General features: G+C 41.7%; 2 protein-coding genes across 2 annotated transcripts; one reads left to right on the plus strand and one right to left on the minus strand.

Annotated features, from left to right (window-relative positions):
- Positions 1–147: 147 nt before the first annotated feature.
- Positions 148–8,406, minus strand: LOC311486755 (toll-like receptor 2 type-2). Its single transcript, XM_084542743.1, has 12 exons — positions 7,995–8,406; positions 7,043–7,320; positions 6,796–6,952; positions 6,532–6,684; positions 4,847–5,053; positions 4,619–4,741; positions 4,026–4,176; positions 3,644–3,808; positions 3,395–3,574; positions 3,162–3,302; positions 2,571–3,079; positions 148–1,437 (listed from the first exon to the last, which is right to left on the minus strand). The coding sequence occupies exons 2-12, from the start codon at positions 7,317–7,319 to the stop codon at positions 1,035–1,037; spliced, it is 2,466 nt and encodes an 821-aa protein (XP_084398869.1). The 5' UTR covers position 7,320; positions 7,995–8,406; the 3' UTR covers positions 148–1,034.
- Positions 8,407–19,634: 11,228 nt separating this feature from the next.
- LOC311492590 (serine protease FAM111A-like) lies at positions 19,635–21,093 on the plus strand (the record flags this gene model as incomplete). Its single annotated transcript, XM_084550906.1, has 1 exon — positions 19,635–21,093. Exon 1 carries the CDS (start codon positions 19,765–19,767, stop codon positions 21,091–21,093), a length of 1,329 nt encoding a protein of 442 aa, XP_084407032.1. The 5' UTR covers positions 19,635–19,764.
- Between the last annotated feature and the right edge of the window lie 1,780 nt (positions 21,094–22,873).

The raw sequence follows: 22,873 nt of genomic DNA on the forward strand, positions 1-22,873 counted from the left end.
GCTTGGCAACAATGAAATCTACACCCTTGACCTGAATACATACTGGAACGTCTCACACAAAAGAAGCTGCGGAGGCTTTTTTTTTGTAAATTTATTGAAGCTTGAACACAGGCTACTGTCAGCCATGGACCCCATCAACACCATAAACACCGTCAGTCTGACACATCTAATACGCGGCTCTCAGCTCTACCATAACTCAAGTCTCTCGCATGGTGCATTCACTGACATCAAGGACCACAACCACAGCAACAATATCAACTAACAGAACACAAAAGAACATGTTCAAACATTGATAAGCAGGTAGAGCTTATCAATCCTGTGCACTGCAGATATATATAGTCTATATAAATCAGCACCGTCAAGTCAATAGCATTTAATAGTACTTTTCAGCATGTTGTAAGATATAATAATGTAGCCGGGATAAAAAAAATAAAAAAATAAAAACGTGGTATTTCTCCAAAGCCTTTTCCATTCACCAACAAATAGTTGATGTGCAGCCTCCTTCTCTCTGTTACTGCAGGATGTTTGGAGAAGTTGTTAACTGACTGCTGTCCAGAGAATTTGGACCGTTCCTCTGCTAGCGTTAGCCGATGTCTTTTCAGATGCATTGCAGTAGTACTTTAGTTGTATTTCAGGCCTGACATGTCACGGTAGTATGGGCTTCGTCTTTAGTGAAGTATTTCCACACACTTGATGAGCCGCTGCTAGTTTGCTGCAATGACCCACTTGGCTCCTCACCTGTCTTCTAGGAGGCGTCCATGTTGTTATTGTCACATGATTGACAACTAGTCAACTTCCTGCTTAAAGCGTCATGACACAGCAGTGAAGTCGACTAGTTGGTACAACCCCTAGTATAAAATGGGGGTGAGGGTATTCATGGCTGTGCTTAACCCTTTTGACTCACCTAACTATTTTTAATTATGTGCTGCTGCATTTTCTCTTCGTTACTCTTTTCCCTTCTTCATTGTACACCTCTTTTTGATTTTTGGCTTTTAATTGTCCTTTTACCCTTTTCCAGCCTTTCTCCTTGTCTTTCAGTCGAGTTCGTCTCCTCTCAAAGCATTGCGGAGACTCCTCCAGAACTCCCCCCTCCTCTCCTCCTCCTGAGGCCACTCCAGGTAGGTGGTGGAGCTCATGAGTTTGCGTAGTTTGTAGAAACGTTTCGGCACATCGTCCTTGGCCAGCGGCTCCAGCAGGATCAAGATGGCCGCGTCTCCGCCGGTTTGTCCTTCGAAAAGCCAGAAGTGGGAGAAGTCTAGCTCGTAGCGGCACCAGTCAGACTGGACAAAGTTTTCGGAGAGGACGAAGACAGTACGCCGGCTGCGCTCCATTGCACTCATGATGTTGTCCACAATCCAGTGACCAGGAAGGAAGTCTCTCTTGTGGAGGCATAGGTTCAAAGGTCGTTCGCTTCTGGGATCGCTACTGTCACTCTCACTGTCCGAGAACAGACAAGAAAGGAAATTTAAGCCTTTCTCTCTCTTTTGAGTATCTTGATGAACAAGTCAAGAACCATAACTTAATAGCAATACAATCTTGATGGTTACGATGAAAAACTCTGTATTATTTAAACAATCTTTCTTCCACTGTCTCTTTATCAGCCAGGATTTTTTTTTCCACTTTTCTATCCATATACAGCTGTGTAGCTATGCTGTGTCAGAATTTTCTATGTTTCTGCAAAAAAATATTCAAAACATTAGTGGATTTCAAGAGTGTAGACAAAGAAGAACCCAATCAAACAAATAAAACAGAAATATTATACTTGTGTATTTGTTTGGAGTTTGGAGAAAAAATTAAAATAACATGGGGGTGCTAATGTCCTTGTTTGGGCCTATTCTGCAAGATGTCTTGTCATCATTGATGGACCAATGAGTCCAGAATTCTACCAGTGAACTCTAAAAGAAAATGTCAAGAAATCTGTCCATGAGCTGAATGTAAAGATAAACTGGGTCATGCAGCAAGACAACGAGCCCAAGAACACAAGTGGTTCTACAAAAGAATGGTTAAAGAAGAACAAGATGAATGTTTAGGAACGGCCAAGTCAAAGTCCTGACCTTAATCCAATAGAAATGTTGTGGAAGGACCTGAAGCAAGCAGTTGATGTGAGGAAACCCACCAACATCTCAGAACTGAAGTGGTTCTGTTCTGAGGAATGGGCTAAAATTCCTCCAAGCTGCTGTAGACCACTGATCAGCAGTTACCAGAAACATTTAGTTACAAGGAGGTCAAAGCAGATAAATGATTAATGATTAATGATTAATCTCCAATAAATAAATGCACAAGCATAATATTTGTGTTTCATTTATTTGATTGGGTTCACCCGCGACCCTTAACAGGAATAAGTGGGTATAGAAGATGAATGAATGATTGGGTTCACTTTGTCTACTTTCAGGACTTTTGCTAATGTTTTGAAGACAATTCTGAAGGGCGCAACTACTTATCCCTATCATATATGCAAATATAAGAAGGTAAGTACACCCAACGCATCACTTGGTTTCATAAATGAAAAGCGACCGCGCAAAAATAGCCTTTAGTTCTGTTCAAATTGTAACTGTATTGAGAATACTTACCTTGGCTCCTCCAGCTCAGGTACCAGGAAATTTTCCACCCAGCTTGCATCTCTTTCACTGTAGGAGACAAAAGCATCGAAGGACAGCAAAGCTTCTGAACCTGCCATATCTCTGTTTTGTTGCCGGCGCCGGGAGCTACGCTTGGCCTTGAGCCATGCCCAAGTCATCTTTAGGTACCAAAAGGCATGGAGGCGCCACAGCAAGACGCACACCAGAACTCCTACGAGCAGCGACAACCCGCAGCTCACGGACACAAACAAGACCCGCTGGCACACCACGACAGAAAGGTGGACTTGACCCAGGGGTTTCCCCTGCAGGTAGAGCGGGGAATCGCAGACGTAGCTGTCCTCTCCATCTGTTAACTGCACACCTCCATCTCCTTTAAGCCTCGACTGGAAGAAGGCGACAAACTCACAGGAACACACAAACTTATTCTGACCCGCCTGGAGGTTCTCGAGTCGTCTGTATGACTGGAGGTCCGCGAGGCTGAACATGTTCAGGGTGTTTGACTGTGAGAAAAAACATGGGGTATCATGCTAGGGAACACCAGCAGGATTGGAAGCAGAAAGACAAGATATGATTGTTTCTTACCTGTATTGTCAGCGTTTGCAGATTAGGAAAGAAGCTGCCATCTGGCAAAATCAGCAGCTTGTTCCCAGAGAGGTGGAGCTCTCTCAGCATCGGGAGACTCAGAGTGAAATCTTTGAGGTTGTTGTTACTCAGATCCAAAATCTGTAAATAATAAAGCAGAAGTTTTAAAGGATTTTGATGTGATGGCGTGTGAAGCTTGTTGGGATTAGAATTTTGCGGTCTAATCTCCATACCTCCAGGGTTATGGGGAGACATGAAGTGGTGGTGGTAAGCTTAGCCCTGGAGATGTTCAGATATCTCAGGGTCGAGGGCCAGGTGCAGCTTGAGGGCATGGAGTTGTAGCTGGTGCTGCTGATGTCCAGGTGGGTTAGTTTGGAGAGCTTTGCCACCAGACGGCTCACTGTGGACAAAGACTGAACAGAAGACTTCTTCAAACCTTCACATTCCTAGACTCTGATATAATTCTCATGTAGACAAGACACCTTCAAAGCGTTTCCACTGATGTTTAAAACTCTGAGTTCCTTCAGAGTTTGCTTTGTGTCGCACAGCGACTCCACCAATGTCAGGTCAGTCAGCAGGTTGTCGGACAGGTCCAGGTACTGCACGTTCACCAGCATTTGGGACGTGGCACAGGGCATCACAAAGACCTGGTTGAAAAAGTGTATTGTAGTGAGAAGAGCTGCTGGTTCCAGGTTTTTCATTTTTTTCTTTTTTCTTGATGTGACCCATATGTTTCTTACGTAAATGTGGTTGACGTGTCTCGGTGGGTCATGCAAACCTGGCCCTCTCACGTCTGTTGTACGTTGAGGTGCTGATTTAGTTTTAGCGGGATATATTGTTTCTAAAGGTCACCCACACACATACCTTGGAGTTTATGACTGACACCCTCCTGGGATAATGCAGCAGAAACTTCAGGTCCAGAAATGAGACAAACTTGAAGATATCCAGCACCACTGCGTTGCGGATGAAGAACTCATCAATGCTTTTGTGGTCGGTCCAGCTGGCTCCCTCCCACCTAGCAGCAACCGAAAAAGAATAATCAGGGACAGTATCCAACAGTCATCCAACGTTTAATTCTCTTACTATTAGACTTTTTTCTTCTTACAATTCAGTGCTTTACTAAAAGCTCTTTCTATATTTATATATCTAGCTGGTTGGTTAATATTGGTAGGACAGTTTCTTCTGATCTGACACCTGAGTTGTACTCAGACCAACTCAATACCCAATGGAACACCGGTGTGGGATGGGATGAGATGGGGATAGGACAGTTTCAGTTTGATCTACAGTGCGTTTCTCTTCACCTCCACAGCCTCCTTCTTAGCAATGAAATGGTTTATTGGTTCATAGCTCTTGTAGCCTAGTCTAAATGCATACATGTCTGGTTTTGGATGATTTTCTACAACACAACTCTTCTCTGCTCTTATTGAGCTGAATGGATGCTGGTTCTGGTTTCCCACCTGCCCTCGCCAGTCAGCGTGGCGCCGTCGCAGGAAATGGAGGTGAGCGGCACTCCATCCATGACCACCAGGAAGTTGACCATGGCCTCATCAGACAGAGAAAAGTTCCGAAAGAAGATTGACCTGAAGAGTGTCCCCGCAGGAGAGTGAATTATTATTATAATTTTTCTGAGAATCAGAAAAAAAAATTAAAAAAACAGGACAAATGATGGGATATTGTTGCTGGACCTGATCCTTTTGCTGGCTGCCTCTCTGAAGCACTGAACAGTCTCATTGTTACTCAGATGGAGGTTTTCCAGAATGATGGGCGTCTCAGGGTACGACACATCCCCGAGCATAGCCGAGGCCATGGCCACGTTTGTCAAAATCGGACCTTGGAGGTTCAAAGTTACCTGACCCAGCGGCCAAATGTCAGCTAGCGCACCAGGCTCGTATCTGTAGAGACAGTCAAACAAAACAGGACGTGAAAGAGGAACTTTACAGGGAAGATCTAATGAAGCAAGACACATTATGACTTTAGTAGTGCATTCATACACTGTCCCGCTGCTCCAGGTGTGGATTAACCCAAGCCTGGCTTAAGCCTGAGTCAGTTCTGACAGTTGGATTTCATTATGGGGCATGGCTAGTCCTAGTCCTAATCCTTCATCCTTCATCCTGTTAATATCTTGACTAAATAGCTCCATCTAAACATCTTGATTCTCCGACAGCAGTCACCATCTGTCACCAATGTAATGTATGGACAAACTTTTATCATGTGCCCTAACTGTCCACAGTTAAACCACACTTCAAAAGCACAAGATGAGGCAGCCAGTACTTCGCCAGTGCTCATGGAAGAGGGCACCATTGAGCCACAGGTTCCTGCTTATTCTGCAGTTGCTCTTCTTCTACGCTGAGACAAGGTCACGGTGGCAGGCCGTATATTTTTTATTTTTTCTCAGGCTGAATGCCAAAAATGAAAGATCGTACATCTAAGTTTAAAGAAAACAGAAGTGGTGAATAATGGAAGAGCTTGTGTTGCACAGCCTGGATTAAAAATGGATAAAGTCATCATATGATCTGAATATTGTGATTACGGGCATGATTTGTTTTCAAATATAGTTCAGTCTCATTTCACTTTTCAAAATTGTCAAAACTGAAATCCGTTTGATTTATTTTTTTGTGTTAAATGAGTATAAACTGTGGAACCGCTATAGATTTAAATATGTACCATAAAGAATTCTCACAGAAATAACCAGTTAGTGTGGAAGCAGCCAACTGAATGGTGAATTTAAGTTATTCTATTGAATGAAAGTGAGTTGTTTAAGGATTCAAACAGGATTTGATTTCACAATAACCTTTCCTGAATCTGCTTTTTAGGATTTAAAACAGGGGTGTCAAATTTGATCTCAAGCCGGCAGGACCATAATAAAAGCATGATAATGTATTAATAATGAAAACTCAAAAATGTTCCCTTTGCTTTATTGCAAGGAAAGTACATATTTTTGCAACATTTTTTGAGTTTAGTTTTATGCATTGACACTGTTGTTTAGTTCTGGGTCTCAGTGTTGTGTTATGTCCACAACTTTTACTAAAACAGCACGACCCTTGGTGGACAAATTAGGAATAGGCAGCAATTTTATTGAAAATTTGCAGTAAAAGGTCTCTTAGGGAATTTTCGCATTTTGCAAAGTCATCCCGCAGGCCAGACTGGACCTTCAAATGGGTGGGTTTTTGCCCGCTGCCCTTATATTTGACACCCATGGTTTAAAAACATCAAACATCATGAAATTCAGCCGTTCAGCCGTCAAATGTGAAAATGTTTTTATTTCTCATACATTGTAGCAAATGTAATTAGTTTAGTTTATTTTGGTTTGGTTCTGTTTAGATTAGTTGATGAGTACCACCAAATTGTCAAAGTAGTTGGGGTTTCACACCTGGACAGGTTGTTGGCATGCACAGTGAACTCATCCAGCTGGGTGACTCCAGACAGATCTCCTCTTCTTAGGTCCTCCAGGGCCGGACCACCAAACGCCAGCCTCCTCAGTCTGACGAGCCCCTGAAACACTGGAGCAGAAGAACCCAAGTGGCTGGAGAAGAAAAAAAAAAAAAAAAACGTTAGAGGGGAGGCTCTTCTAAAACCACCCCCGGACAGCTCCTTAAAGGTTTCCTCGCCATCTTTACACCTTCGACCTTCTCACCTGTACGGGTTGTTGAGCAGGTTGAGCTGCTGCAGAGCCTCCAGCTTGCTGAACCATTTGTGGTTGAGAGAAGTCAGCTGATTGTCTGAGAGATCCAGCTGCTCCAAGCTCCACAGAGAGTCGAACGCTGAGGGATGGATCACAGCTAGTCCGTTACCTGGGGGACAGTAACATCTACATTTAAACACATCCTGCATTCAAAAACTAAACAAAGGGATTGGTCCGAAAAGACTAGGCATAATCCCACTGTGGAGATCCAGAGTCCTGAGTCGGGTGTGACCCGTCAGGTCATCGTCGGTCACCGTGGTGATGTTGTTGAAGGCGAGGATGAGCGTCAGGGCACGGTCCGTCACCACGGGGACATGGGTGAACCCGCCGTAGGAACAGTTACAAGAAAAATGCTGGTCGCAGCGACTGCAGGACGGCCTCTCGTCATCCGTGTTTGATTCCCCACCCCAGCTCAGGCAGAGGAAGAGGAGGAGGAAGAGGAGGAAGGCAAAGCAGCAGCCATTCGGATGCCTCATACTGTAGGAACAAATAGAACAAACAATAAAAGTGGGATTTGTTTTGAAGCAGCGGTGGACACAGATGCTGAGTGAAGTGAAAGAGACTCCTAAAGGAAGAGAGAATTTGATAAAAGAGGAAGTTTTTCTTTCTTGTTTCTTTCGTACAACGCAGCTCTCCCAGCATTAGTAACATGTCAGGAGGATGTTAACTTGGCGAACATCAGGACAGCTGGCAGGAGAACACATGCACTAAAGCTGGTCACTTGCGATCGGATTGCCCAGGACGGATGTTTATGCACAGCTGAACAGATTTCCTTTGCCCCATCGAATTAAAATGTTGAGGTCAGCGTCTAAGGGTGCCGCCCTCGCCAAAACCGGAAAACCACTTCTTTGTGCCTCAGGGCTCAAATGTGCAAAACGTAAAAGCTTTTCATTTTAAGCCGCTATGGCCCCATGTGGCCTCTGATGTGCACCCTGAGACGCACTTCACTCTAGAAATGAATACTGACGTGACTCTCTCAGTCTCTGGTCACAAAGACATTAACCAACCCTTGCTTTGGAAATCCAGAATCCCTCATTAGCTCAAATACTTCCCTCTTCCTTGTTCGCGTTCTGTCCGTGACTCAAGCGAACGATTTCCGCTGTGAAACAGAAAACTGACGTACCCAAACGAAAATATTCGAGTTGCCTTACCTGACTTTTTTCTTTCTCCTCTTTTTCTTTCTTCTTTCCTGATCAAGATAAAAAAAAGAATAATTCTTGAACTGATAAAAAAATAAATAACACGAGGAGGATTTTCTGGGTTCGCTGAGAGGAAGAGGAAGAAGTCAAGGGGGGCAGCTGGAGGCGAGTGTGAAAAGAGGTAGTGAGCATGAAAATTAACTTTTGGGAGGAAACCTTTGTGAGACGGTCTGTGACAATGTTTAAAGGTTATAAAAAAAAAGTGCAGCACATTTTACACATTATTAGAACTTTTATACATTGAACTCAATTTTCAAGCAGTGTTTAAGTGTTTAAGGACACGGCTTTGTGAAAGATACGGGAAATATCGTCTTAAAACTCTTCTCTTGATATTTAGTAAAGAAAGAAACATGTCACATAATGGTGCGTGTGGTTTCGGTTGCATAACATGTTGTAACTGATGTGTGCACAGGGCCGTGACCACAGCGACTTCCCCTCTGCCTCTGGCTCAAACCAACCCTGTAAAGGTCACGAGCCAGACATCGCGTCTACGGGAATCTTAGAGCGAAGAAAATAAGTTAGATTTATGATGTAATTACATGCAAAATAGGACGTTGCATCTGCATGATAACCACTTAAAATAAAATTTTAGAGTAAAAAAAATTGTTAGAATGATGACTTTGTCACCAGTGTTGTCACCGTCTGAACTGCACTCACAATGCACTGTGTGTGCAGTGCAGATCTCACATCGACTCCTTTGCTGGTCTTTTCTTGTCTTTTATGCTAAATAGTACGTAACTCAAATCCTTTGCAGTCTACAGATGTTGGGCAGCCTTCATCATTTGTACTGTTTCATTAATTTCTCTTGTTTTGCTCAGCTGGGAGGTTCAATGAATGTAAAGCTAGGTTAACTTTTAGTTTAGTCCATATGTTGATGTCTTTAGCCCCGTTTGCAGTCAACTGTTGATTGTCCAACACTGTTCACATTAAATAAAGTCTTTAAAGTTGAAACTCTGTTGTCGGACGTTCATTCTGTATGATGCTGCCACCACCATGCTTTACTGTGTAGTCAGTGGTTTGCATACCAGAAGTGAGTCTCAGTAATTCTAGTCAAGTCCTACCAAGCCACCATTGGCTCTTCACCAGATGTGATGCCGTTAATCGGTGGAGGTCTGGAGGTTCGGACAAAACAATCATTGTGACCTAAATCAGATGGGGCCCCAGAAGCTGGCGGGGGTCTGCTCAAGGTTTTCACTTTTTAAAACTTGTTGTTATTTTCTTGCCACCGCCAGCAACCCTCACCTTAAGCCAGGGATGGGCAACCTAAATGATGGAGGGGGCCACAATTTTTCATCGACACTACCGGAGGGCCACATAGGACCGCGCACTTAACCAGATATGATAAAACTGCCATTTTAAATATGTTTGTGTGTGTACAATTAGAATATATTTATAGTATATATATTTATAATTATATATATATGTGTGTGTGTGTGTTTATTGAAGCAAACAAAAAATAACCACTTACTTTTTTTTTTTATTATTAATTTGTGCATTTTTACACCAAAAAACAGCTCAATATTGTCCCTGTATACCCACTCTACCTCGCCATTATCAGCAGTGGGCTCTGGTAAAAAGCCGCCGTTGTTTGCGTCCTTTTGATTTAAGGTCCGCTACAATAGCGGCCCTTGCAGCTTCAGTATACTTCTCGTATTTAACTTTGTGCAAAGTGTTGTAGCGGCAACTTAAATTGAAATCTTTCACGGCAGACAGCGTCTCCAAACAGACTAAGCACATAGGTTTGCCTTTACATTCTGTGAACAGATAACCTTCTTTCACCTGAAAGACACGATTTTCTCGATCAAGTTTTCTCTCTCTTCCACTCTGAGACACGGCTGAACGCCCCCTTCTTCACTGGTAGAGAAGACCCGGTGGAAGCGTGTGCGAGGCGGCGTCTGCATTAGAGCCGCCATCTAGTGGCTAACTGTGTCATTACAACTGATACAGATTTATAATTTTCAAAAATTTATCTAAGGGCCACGTTGAGTGCGGGCGGCCCGCGGGCCGACAGTTACCCATCCCTGCCTTAAGCCCTAACCCTAACCGTGCATTATTTCCCCAAACCAAACCACTAACTGTCATGTGACAGACAAGGGCAGTGTTTTATCTCTCTTTGTCTTTCCCCCTCCCCTGTTTGTTCACAGTTGTTTCTACAAGTGATTCCACCTGGGAAGTCTGACGGGGCCTGCTGATTAGTTGTTTTGGCCCCCGGTCATCCAGTCACCACCCTGGGCCTATGTTAAAAGGGCTCTTGATTCAATGCTGCTTTGCTGTTTGCTCTTGGACTCTGTGTTACTCACTCTTGGCTGCTCCACATGATCCAGTCTCTGCTCCCTGCTTGCTATTCTGCTTGACTATTCTTTTGATTTCTGTTGCCTACCTTGTTATTGAGACATGTGGACCCTGTGAATACAGTTTATGTTAGTTGTGGTGGAAGATGTGAACTATAGGTGAGATTGAAGTACCGTATACACCACACCACGTAGGTAATCATTTGTTTATACATGCTAGGATTATTGGTTGGTGCCACCAGTGTAGTTGGGGTAACATATTTTAATAGAGAAGCTTTTCAGTCTTTTTGTTTGTTGTTTTCAAGACGGAGAAGTTTGTTAGCCAGGCCTAGTTTTGTTATATTACTTTCATTTACTTGGCACAACCACGTGGTCCAATCCTTCCCCACTGTTTATCCCTCGAGGAGATTTTTCAGTTAACAGAATTTATTTAGATACAAAAAGGTACATTTTCTTTACATCCACACTCTACTTGATTGGTTGTCCTGTGGTTGTCACTAAATTCCCCTGATACAAAAAAAGAACCCCCCCCCCCCCCGATCACGTGTACACCTTGCTTGTATATGCGCCTTTGTGAGTCACTTCTCAGTCACTGCCCACGCTTCATATTTAAAACTGAGGAAGGCGGCAAACCAGTGAGTCTTAGTGGCGGGCGAGTGTTGTAATCGAGCATTGTCAGAGTTTTATCAAGAAATTTTTAACAGTTTAGAACCAGTCACTGAAAGAGAAACTCATTGTGTGACTGTTTACACTTCTCCTGGAGCTACTGGCTCATAATTTACTGATCCACCACAGATTAAAATAGTTTCTCAAGGCTGCGAAGAGAAACTCCCGCCTGTTTTCTTTGATTCGACTCCACCGTGTCAAGACTTCACAACCACCTTCACAAGTAAAAGGTAAAGTAATATCATTTTGGACACAAGCTAAGACATAAGACCTAAGACATGTTTATTAATCCCACATATGGGAAATTTCCTTGTCACAGCTGCGCAGAATTTGGCAAAAATATGTCCAGAAACAATAATGAGTTCGACAGAGGTATTACCAAAAAAAAAAAACAATACAAATTTGAAAAATATATACAAAAAATAACTCTGAAAAATATATAGAGAGATAGAAATATAAAGACATCCTGTATATACAGCATGGTGGTGGAAATTTTTTTTACAAATAAATAATTGCTAAAAACTTTAAAAGCTATAAGATGGTGAGGTAGTGGTTAGTGCAAAATACGGCAGTGCAAAAAAAAGCAGATTTATTTGCTTAACGAAGCCAAGTCTAACATGTGGGTTATTGTTGACTCAGGCTGCTGTTGTACAGCCTGATGGCAGCTGGAATGAAGGACCTGCAGTAGCGTTCCTTCTTGCAGTGTGGATGCAGCAGTCTTTTACCTATGAAAATCTATGAAATCAGAAACAGTGTCAAGGTAAACACTGTGATCATTTAAGAGAAAGACTGTTGCTACTGTTTGCAGTGTAGTGTTTTATTGCTGAGGCAACTTCTTGTGGCCACTCGTACTGAACACAAAGAGGAAAACGTGTTCACACAGGAGCTATAATGTGAGCAGAGCAGCAGCAACAGATTCAGGAAGACACATTTTATTCGATAGAAGGATTTAATGTCTGCTGGGGTTCCGGTGAACAATAAGATAAAATTCAACATCTTTGTAATTTGACAGGTATCCTAAGACTAAACGCTACAATATTTGTTGGAGAGTGCTCTGCACACCAGTTGCTGTCTGATTGGAAAACATTGGCACAGGAACACTTCCCGGTTGATCGGAAAACATTGGAACAGGAACACTCCCAGTTGATCGGAAAACATTGGCACAGGAACACTTCCCGGTTCACCCATTGAAACCACTTAATTTATGGATTCACTGGTGTCACAGAGGGGAGGAGGGAGAGGAGAGGGAGGGACTTGGATTTAGACCTAAAATGTTGGTCCTCAGTAAGAGGCCACAGTAGAGACATGAAAACTGCTGTGTCATTCTTGTGTTATTACATTCACACATGTACATAAAAGACAAGAAGATGGGATTCATGCACGGCAATAAGATGATGAAATACACTGTCTTTAGTTGGATATTTTAAACAGTTTGTTGTTTTCAGGTAAAACCTTTAAGAAAGTCCAATATATTTGTGATGAATAAACTCAACTTATATACAGCACAGCAAAAAAGTTCTTGTGTCCGTCAGAATTTTATACATTTGAAAATGACTCAAAACATCAGCAGATTTTCACACAAGTCATGAAAGTAGACAAAGAGAACCCAGTCAAACAATGAAACTGAAAAATTATACTTTGTTTCCAGTATCTGCTGTGACCTCCTTGTAACTAAATGTTTCTGGTAACTGCTGATCAGTGGGCTACAGCAGCTAGGAGGAATTTTAGCCCATTCCTCAGAACAGAACCACTTCAGTTCTGAGATGTTGATGCGTTTCCTCACATCAACTGCTTGCTTCAAGTCCTTCAACAACATTTCTATTGGATTAAGGTCAGGACTTTGACTTGGCCGTTCCTAAACATTCATCTTGTTCTTCTTTAACCGTTCTTTTGTAGAACCACTTGTGTTCTTGGGCTCGTTGTCTTGCTACATGACCCAGTTTCTCTTCACATTCAGCTCATGGACAGAGGTCCTGACATTTTCTTTCAGAGTTCACTGGTAGAATTCAGAATTCATTGGTCCATCAATGATGACAAGCCGTTCTGGTCCAGATGCAGCAAAATAGGCCCAAACCAGGACATTAGCACCTCCATGTTAACTGTTTTTTGTCTCCGAACTCCAAACAAATACACAAGTATAATATTTCTGTTTCATTTGTTTGATTGGGTCCTTCTTTGTTTACACTCTTGAAAGCCACTGATGTTTTGAGTAATTTTTTGCAGAAACATAGAAAATTCTGAAGCAGCACTGTATATGGATAGAAAAATGGGGAAATCCTGGCTGATAAAGACACAATGGAAGAAAGATTGTTGAAATAATACAGAGTTTTTCATCCTAACCATCAAGATGTATGGCCTTGCTATTAAGTTAAGGTTCTTGGTTTGTTCATCAAGATACTCAAAAGAGAGAGAAAGGCTTAAATTTGCTTTCTTATCTGTTGTCTGACAGTGAGAGTGACAGTAGCAATCCCAGAACCCTCCGACCTTTGAACACAACATTTCTACTGAATTAAGGTCAGGACCTTAACTTGACTGTTCCTAAACATTCATTTTGAAAGAACAATGTATTCTGGCGGGGTGCAAAAAAATAAATAAATAAATAAATAAAAGATGCTGTGAGTTTTTTTCATCCTGGATCTTTATTGTTTCATTTCTGTTGCAGAGCATCAGAGTCTGAACTCTGAAATCACTCTGTGAGGATCTGAGGAACCCTCTGATTGTTTGGCGAAAATGCCTCCCAAAAAGCAAAATAATTCTGGGACCCCTTTAAAGAAGACAGATGTAAGTAACAGCTGTAAAACAGAGTGGTCTACATTCATCATCTTGACATCTGTAACTTGTCTAGGCTGAATTAGCTGCTGCATGATTTGATTGTATGTGCATCTTTTATATCAGGACAGTTCTGGAAGCAGCAACACAAGCACACAGCTGGAGGGCGCTACAGCCTCTCAGGTGAGCTCTTAGATCACTGTGAAATGTTCAGTGGATAGGGCAGCACAGAGGCGTGGTGGTTAGTACTGACGGCTGGGCAGGAAGACTCTGCATTCAAATCCAGGCCGACTGAGGACCCCTGTGTTGAGCCAGAGTACACGAATGAATGTTTGTGAGATGATTAAAAACTAAATATTATATTATAAATATTCGAACATATTAAAGTGTCATGTGGGACAACAACACATCCCACTATGATGTCAGTTGTAATCTTCTATGGTGGTCATGTTTTTGTGCAACAATGTCTTTTAACTTTTATTTTCCTCACTGCTTTCATGCAGGCTGGACATTCACATCACTTCAAGGTGAAACTCAGTCCATCTGACGATGAATACACCATTCATTGTAATCAGCCTTGCACAGTACTGGAAGCAATAAAATCTGATGAAATATATAAGAAGATGATTAAGAGTGTAGATGAGAACATTATCTTTCAGCTGGGTCAAGAGAATAACAAATCTATTCTTCCAACACACTTCCATTGTTCTATGTTCCACAGTGACGCTCCATTTATACTCGGAATCCAAGATGGCCGCGTGAGCGTTTTGGCGTGCTGATGCAGTCAAACTTTTTAACAAACTTTTGTTAAACCCGTGATTTGTCGGTTAATACGGTCTCTCATTGGGATTGTAAAGTTTACACCCTCGCCCGGTGGCGTGAAGTGACAAATTTTGGACAAAACCATGGGAGATCAAGACAAACAAGGGCGAACCCGAAACAGCAATAAAAATGACACCGAAGGTTGCAGCAGTGCGGCGGTGATGAAAGAACTGAAAGCAATTAATGCCAGACTGGACCGCATACAGATTGACATAGAAAAGCAAGTCAACGCTGTTATGGCCTGGCTCTGAGACCATAACAAATAAGGGAAATACACAGGGAGTTACCTCAAAAGAAAATATTTATTTTAACAAAGATAAATTCCAAAAGAAATATTAACCATATTGTTCAACAAAATGAAACTACCAACCTAGATCAACCTAGGAAAATGCAAAATAAACCATACAAGAAATTAGAAGAACTCAAATCAAATACAGAGCAGGAGAGAGAATGAGTTCGCAGGAGGGCGGGCTTTTATGGGTCTGGAGACAGTGGCCAGCTGCCCCCAATCCCATAATGGCCAACCAGCTACCAGCACCCTGGAAGACAAGAGAAACACAAACACCAACACAAACACCAACACAGCAAAGGCCCTGGGGCCGTCACAACGCTAGAATCGACAGCATGGAAAAGCAAGTAAATTCGAGAGTTGATAAGTTGTGTGGATCGATGGAGAAGATGATCGCCGAAAGTCAGAATGTTGTGCTGAAAGAGATAGAGAAGGCCACAAAAGACATGAAGACAAATCTGGACATCGAGGTGGGAATTATGTGTGCACGAATGGAAAATATTGAACGGAAAATGGCTGAGAAAGAGGCGAAGAAGAACAGTTTTGATCCGGATGTCTCGCTTATCGTTGTGGGGCTACCTCATTCAGAGGAAGAGGATTTAATGGCTAAAGTGAAAGACCTGTTGCACGCCGGCCTTGGTTGTGACACTGCGCTTTGCCCCGCTGCGGTGGAGCGGCTGCGGGCGCGCGGAAACCGACCGGGGCCTGTTAAAGTGGAGCTGAGCTCGGCCCAGGAGAAAGTGGCCGTGTTGCGCAGAAAATCGGAACTGAAAGACAACGACATCTTCAAGGACGTATACGTGTCTTCAGCGAAATCACATGCTGAACGAATGATGGAACTAAACTTTAGAACTTTGATCCGTGAAACTGCAGTCGGGAGGGAATTCTACTTGGCAGCTAATGGACGCATGGTGAAGCGGACGCAGTCACCTTTGCGTGCGATGAGAGAGGGAATGGCAGCTGATGGCGGTCATGTATGAGAAGGGCTTGCCCAGCACGTCAGGTTTGTTAATGAACAGTTTTTGTTAGCCCACTGGAATGTTAATGGGTGGACGATGTTAAACTGTGAACTCAGGATACTGCTACTTAAATCCCTAGACCCTGACTTTATTTCGCTGAATGAAACTCACTTAAGCAATGACACACTGGACTTTGATGGATTCACTTGGTTTGGACATAATCGTATTGCCCATAAGAGGGCTGTTAAAGCCTCTGGTGGAGTAGGATTCTTGGTTAAAAATGCTGTGTTGGGGCGGTATTCAGTTAGCATTGTTGATAAAACATTTGATGGAATATTTTGTTTACGCTTTGACCATAGAGAGTCACAATATTCTTTCATTTTAATTTCATGTTACCTGTCCCCAGAATCATCTACCTGGGGCAGGAATGCAGATCTCTATTTCAGCCATTTATTGGCGTTGCTATATATTGTTACCGACAAGGTGGATTCAATTTATATCTGTGGTGATGTTAACAGCCGAATCGGGACGCTTAAGGACTATGTGGAAGGGGATGACATTTCTCCTCGAATAGCTTTGGACACGAATGTAAATAAGCATGGTCATACCTTTCTGGAATTTTTGAAGGACTCTAAATATTGTATACTTAATGGAAGGTTAAATCCTGAAAATGACAATTTTACTTCAATTTCTGTAAGGGGCAAAGCTGTTGTTGATTATATAGTGACATCTCATGTCGATATGAAAACATGTCTTGGATTTAATGTTTATTCCCCTTCTGAGCTTATTGATAGAATTGGTCCAGAAAGTTTTAATTTGATTGATGACCATAGTAGACTCCCTGACCATTCAGTTCTTTGTTTACGTTTTCAAGCTGGGGAGGTAGTTAATATTCAGAATAATGCAGACTGTTTACTGCATGCAAGAAAACGAGATAGAAATTATCCTGTTGATTTTCTGTCTTCAAAGATGTGTTGCAGTGCTCTACTGGAGGTAATATGTCAACTACAGATAGTGCAGGAAAATCAGGAAAAGATGGACCAGTGTTATACCAACCTCTGTAATCTTTTACATGGTGAGATGAACAAATATTGTCCTGTAAAAAAAATGGGTTCTACAAAGAAATATTATAGAGCTAAACAACCTTATTGGAATAATGAATTAAATGAGTTATGGTTGAAGTTGTGTTCTGCAGAGAGAATATTTCTTAAATGTGGTCTGGGGGAACCCTGGAAGAGGAGAGCCTTGCATAGTGATTTTACACAATGCCAGGCTAACTTTGATAGAAAGCTCAGGTTCTTCAAAAGAAGGTTTAAAAGAGGCCAAGCTCTCAAATTAGAACAGTTACAAACTGCTAATCCTCAACAATTTTGGAGGGAAATACATAAGTTAGGTCCAAAAAAGAAGACATTAATACCTATGGAGGTCTTATTGGAAAGTGGTGAATCCTCTTTTGAATGTAGTCAAATATTAAAAAAGTGGGAAAAAGATTACAGTGAATTATACGCTTATAGTAGTACTTTATTTGATGGTAATTTCTTAGAAGAAACCTGTAAAGTAAAATTTGAGATGGAAACTGGGATGAATACTACATACTATCAAAATGAGATATTGAATAGTGATATTACATTGGATGAGGTACTTCAAGTGCTAGATAAAGCCAAAGAAAATAAAGCTGTGGGCATTGAAGACCTCCCTAACGAGGTACTTAAGAAACCTAACTTGTGTAATGTCCTACATTGTTTGTGTCACATGTTTTCAAAATGGTATTATCCCATCCGAGTGGAAAAAATCAATTATCAAACCCATCCCGAAATCTATAAAAGATGACCCTAGAGTCCCGTTGAATTATAGAGGGATTAGTCTGATCAGTACAGTATATAAAATTTACTCAGGAGTTCTTAACAACAGACTTAATACGTTTTTGGAGGTTTATGGAGGGTTGGTAGATGAACAGAATGGCTTTAGGAAAAACAGGGCCTGTATTGATCATATTTATGTGTTATCTTCTGTGGTAAGAGCTCGTCTGGAAAAGGGTAAAAGTACTTTTACCTGCTTTGTTGACTTCAAAAAGGCGTTTGATTGTGTCAACCGAGACCTTTTGCTGTTTGAATTACTATCATTTGGTATCAATGGAAAATTCTATAATGCTATAAAAGCCCTTTACAAAGACCCCATTGCTTGTGTGCAAATAAATAATTTAAGAACGGAGTGGTTCTCAACGCCTTTTGGGGTGAAGCAGGGAGACTTACTCTCCCCTTCCTTATTTGCTTTTTATATAAATGATTTAGCTCAAGAAATTAAGCAGGGTAATCTTGGGGTGCCAATTGAGGACATGAATCTAAGTATTCTGCTTTATGCAGATGATATTGTTTTGATAGCTGAAAATGAAGTGAATTTACAAAATATGTTGAATATGATGAGTTCATGGTGTAGTAAATGGCGTCTTACTATTAACAGCGAAAAAACGCAAGTTGTTCATTTTAGGGAAAAAAGTGAATTACAGAGTATCTATACATTCCAGTTTGGCCCTGTGCCCCTAAAGTATACTCGTTGTTATAAATATCTTGGCTTTGTTTTTGATGAAAATATGAAATTTACAGAGGGAAGGAAAATACTAGCAGAGTCTGCTGGAAGAGCATTAGGTTCTGTGTTAAGTAAATTGAAACTATGTACAGATCTTGGGTTTTCTACATTTACACAACTGTATAAATCTTTGGTTGACTCCGTTTTGTTTTATTCTGCAGGAGTTTGGGGCTTTGATGAAGTTTTTGACTGTAACTCTGTTCAAAATCGTGCTTTAAGGTGTTTTCTTGGTGTGCATAAATACGCAGCAAAGGTAGCTGTTAATGGGGATGCAGGATGGGATCCATGTATTGTAAAACAAAGGTGTGAAATGGTGCGATTGTGGAACCGTCTTGTCAGTCTGCCAGAGGAAAGGGTAACTAGGAAAATTTTTAATTGGGACAGAGCAAGGCATCACCCCTGGTCTAGAGAGATTTCAATAATATTGTCTGCGTCTGACTTACATATAAAGTTTCAAAATAATTTACAATGTAATATAAATATTGTCAGACAAAGATTGGTAAGTAAATATGAAGAGCAATGGAAACAGGATATATGGAAGAAGCCAAAACTTAGAAATTATGTTCAGTTTAAGAATGATTATGTTACAGAACCTTATATTTCCTTTAATCTAAAGAGAAGGCAGAGGTCCCTCTGTGCTCAATTGAGAACTAGTACTTTACCTCTGGCAGTGGAAGTGGGTCGATTTAAAGGTACACCTGAACATTTACGTTTATGTGAATTCTGTGACCTCCAAGTGGTTGAAGATGAATTTCATTTTGTTTTTTACTGTCCCTTATACTGCGACCTAAGGATCTCACTTTTTGAATCAATTCAGTTAAAAAACCCTGATATATTTTGGCAATATGAAGGAGAGATTTTGTGCTGGCTGTTTGAAAATGATGTTTTTGCTTTGGCCAAATTTATAGAAAAGGCCTGGTATTTAAGACAAAGTATTCTGTATCCAGTTTAACAAGCTTTTTTATTTTTGTATTTATTTTTAGTGGTGTTATGTTGGGTATCTCTGTGTACGTGGCTATCTGGAGACTATTGTGTAAATTATTGCTTCAGTGTCTAATAAGCCCATGTGGGCTGGGCACCATGGTGTTTGACACTTAAATAAACTTAATCAATCAATCAATCAAAAAAAATGTATCACAGATGGTGAGTCTCTGATCATATTATGTAACTCAGAAAAGGTTGAACAAACCCAAGACCGTGACAAGACAGTATATCCAAGAGATGAATATTCTGTCTTCTACATTGATACAGTGGGGGGGAAAGACACTAAAACAAAGACGCTTTTTAGAAGTTCCTTTTTAAAAAAGTTCAAGTGTGTCTGTGTTTATGGAAAGAAGGGGATGACTGTGGAGGAGGCTCTGAAAAGAGACGGTCGCTTCATTGACGATCTAGGTGAATTCACTCTGTCTCACAATGACAACCCGAACATCCAAACAACACGCAGACAACCGGTTGACTCCATAGATCAGAAACAGGTTAAGATATGTCTTCCAAGGAAGAAGAAAACAAAAGAAAAAGATGACAATCAACAGGGTGAACGTGAGCAGCAGAGACAAAGTGAAACTAGGTCAGTTTCAGAAGTCGCAAAGCAGAGTGGAATCAGTGTAAAAGGAGTGGTGGAAAAGGTTGACAACACTGAGGAGCTTTATAATCGACTGCGTGAGCAGTTTCCATGTCTTAAAGAGTTGATGGAGAGTAGATTCCCTGGAGATTCTTATCAGAAAGAACTTGACCTGAGGAAGGAGAACTTTGGAAAGATCCAACAGGCTTTTAGTGAAGTTCACAGAGTCAGGAAGCTGCTCAAACTTGGCGAGTCAGTTTGTAAAGTAGTTGTTCAGGATGTTTGTATTGCAACTGGCTTTGTGCTTTTTGATGGGTTCATCCTGACTAATGCACATTTATTCAAAGGTTATGTTGAGGAGAAAAACCTGCAGGATGGTGTTGAGGTGTTTGCTCTGTTTAACTATGATGATCCTGAGCCAAACACCAATTACTACTGTTTTACTGCAAAGACGAGACTCGTTGACATTGACTTTGAGCTTGATTATGCCGTACTGGAGCTAAACCCTGAGGCCCTGAAACCTGAAAACCAACAAACAATAGCAAACAAAATGGTGCCACCAGGCCTCCTGCACATATTTGGTCCACTGCCTACCAATGGTGAAGCCTGTCTTATTGGTCACCCAGCAGGAGAAGTGAAACGAATGGATCCTACATGTATCATTGAGAAAGAGAAGAGAGAGCAGGCAGTCAGGGATCATTTGCATCCACACAAAGATCATATGTTCATTGTCCACTCAGTCAGTCAAGTTATCAAAGATCAAGGCATTGAAAGCATAATGATGGGTGGAAATAAAGCAGACAAAGTAGGGACCTACAACACTTTCATGTATCACGGAGCTTCTGGCTCCCCAGTGTTTGATGCTCTTTGCAGAGTTTTTGGTTTGCACACAGGAGGATATACCTATGGGTTTCCAAACCACACGAAGAGTGTGATTGAGTATGCCATACCTGTGCTTACTATATTTGACAAGTTTGTGGGCAATCTGAAGGACAGTGGAAACAAGGAGCTGCTAAACAAAGTTAAGATGGCAGCAAAGGAAAACAAGTCCCTACAAAAAATACTGAACACAGAGCTGGAAGACACTGAAATGCCAGTGGAGGAGTAAACTCAGCTTTGTGCAGTTCCTTTACATTTAATCTTAATAAGCATTCCCTGTTTTACATCAGTCAGGGTTCAGGTTGACCTTACATGAAATGTCAGAGAAGAGAGAAAGATGTAAATCAGCTTTTATTTATTTGATTAATTCCCAGTCCCAGTAAAGGTTTAAATGCACTGAGTCAGAATTTGGTAGCTTTGACTTGAAATTGTTGAACTTGAGTCAAACTTCCACAAGCAACATGATGTTGCAACCCTTGTGCTTCACAGTTGGACTGGTATCCTCCTCCTTTTTTCCTCCAGACATAACAATAGTCGTTTTTTGCCAAACCACTCAGTTATTGTGTCATCAGACCATCAGATAATCTTCGAGAAAGTATGGTCTCTGTTCCCATGCAGCAAACTTTTATTACAGTCTTCAGTGGCATATTCTTTCTTGTTCAGGAAACCACATTGATTTGTGCTTTTCGTACTCAACTATGTTCATCTGTAGGAACTCTACAGGTCCAGTTTCTCTTGTTTTTCTGTTTGAAGGCACAGTCTGTCGAGTGTATGTAAACTTGAATCACTGAAATTGTATTTCTACAAATTCTACGTGAAATAATTTATCTGTAAACCATTTTTGGAAAAATATACAGTATCTATATCGTGCATAAAGGAGGTATCCTCTCATACTTATTATATCTACAGTTTGTTAACATAAAAAAACTGTTTTATTTTCTTCAGCCTGAAGGTATGTGAACTTTTGACCTCAGACTTTCCAGATCAGAGACTCATCATGTTAACGGTAAAACACGTATGGCTGCACAGATTGGTATCTTCTTTTATTTTTATTTTTTATTTTACTCAAAGTGACCTTAAGATTGAACAGTTGAGCTTATAGGACTAGATAGTACAATCCCTTAGATAATCAGCACTTGGTATTGAATGGGGTAGGGGTCAAAGCTTCACTGGGGTCTTCAGGTGGGCACCCTCCTTCATTGGTGTTTCGTTGACAGGCCCACGACACCTCCGAAGGGCTCAACGGCGACACCTGGCGTCCCAGGTGTGCCCCCCTCTGCTTTTATTCCTTGATAGTCATTTTACAGCCCAGTTGGGGTCCTTTCTCTTGATCCACAGCCAGTTGCTGCTGCGTTCGGCAACCTCTGACAGTGATTTGACGGCTTGTCGGAATGCCTGTCCTCGCACTCCCATCCCCTTAAGAAGCTTGGTTGTGGATATGGCAACAAATCCTCTACACTCAACCTCAACCGGTAGCACCTGGGCACGCCAGCCACGTTGTTCTGCCTCGGCTGCGATGTCGGAGTACTTCAGTCGTTTACGTTCGTATGCTTCACCAACTGCAGCTTCCCATGGTACAGTTAGTTCTACAATGAATACCAACTTCTGGGAGGTTGACCACAAGACCAGGTCCGGCCTGAGGCTAGTTGTAATGATCTCAGTCGGAAAGATAAGTTTCTGGTCTAAGTCAACCTGCATTCTCCAGTCCCAGGCAGTGTCTAGGAGGGTTGCTTCTACTCTTGCAGATGGCTTTGCTGGGAGCTGTCCTGCTCTTACAAAAGGGGTGGTGTTTGAGTGTCTAGGCATTGGGGGAGGGAGGGCATTGTTGGTAGTTCTCCTTCCTTCCAGGGTGATCGCCAGTTGTCTTAGGACCTGGTTGTGTCTCCAGGTGTAGCGCCCTTGGGACAAACTGGTTTTGCAGCCGGTGAGGATGTGCCTCAGTGTTGCAGGGGTTTGACAAAGTGCACAAGAGGGATCTTCTCCAAACCACTGGTTTAGGTTCATGGGGG

This window comes from Chelon labrosus (assembly GCF_963514085.1).
Source record: "Chelon labrosus genome assembly, chromosome: 1".
NCBI lineage: Eukaryota > Metazoa > Chordata > Actinopteri > Mugiliformes > Mugilidae > Chelon > Chelon labrosus.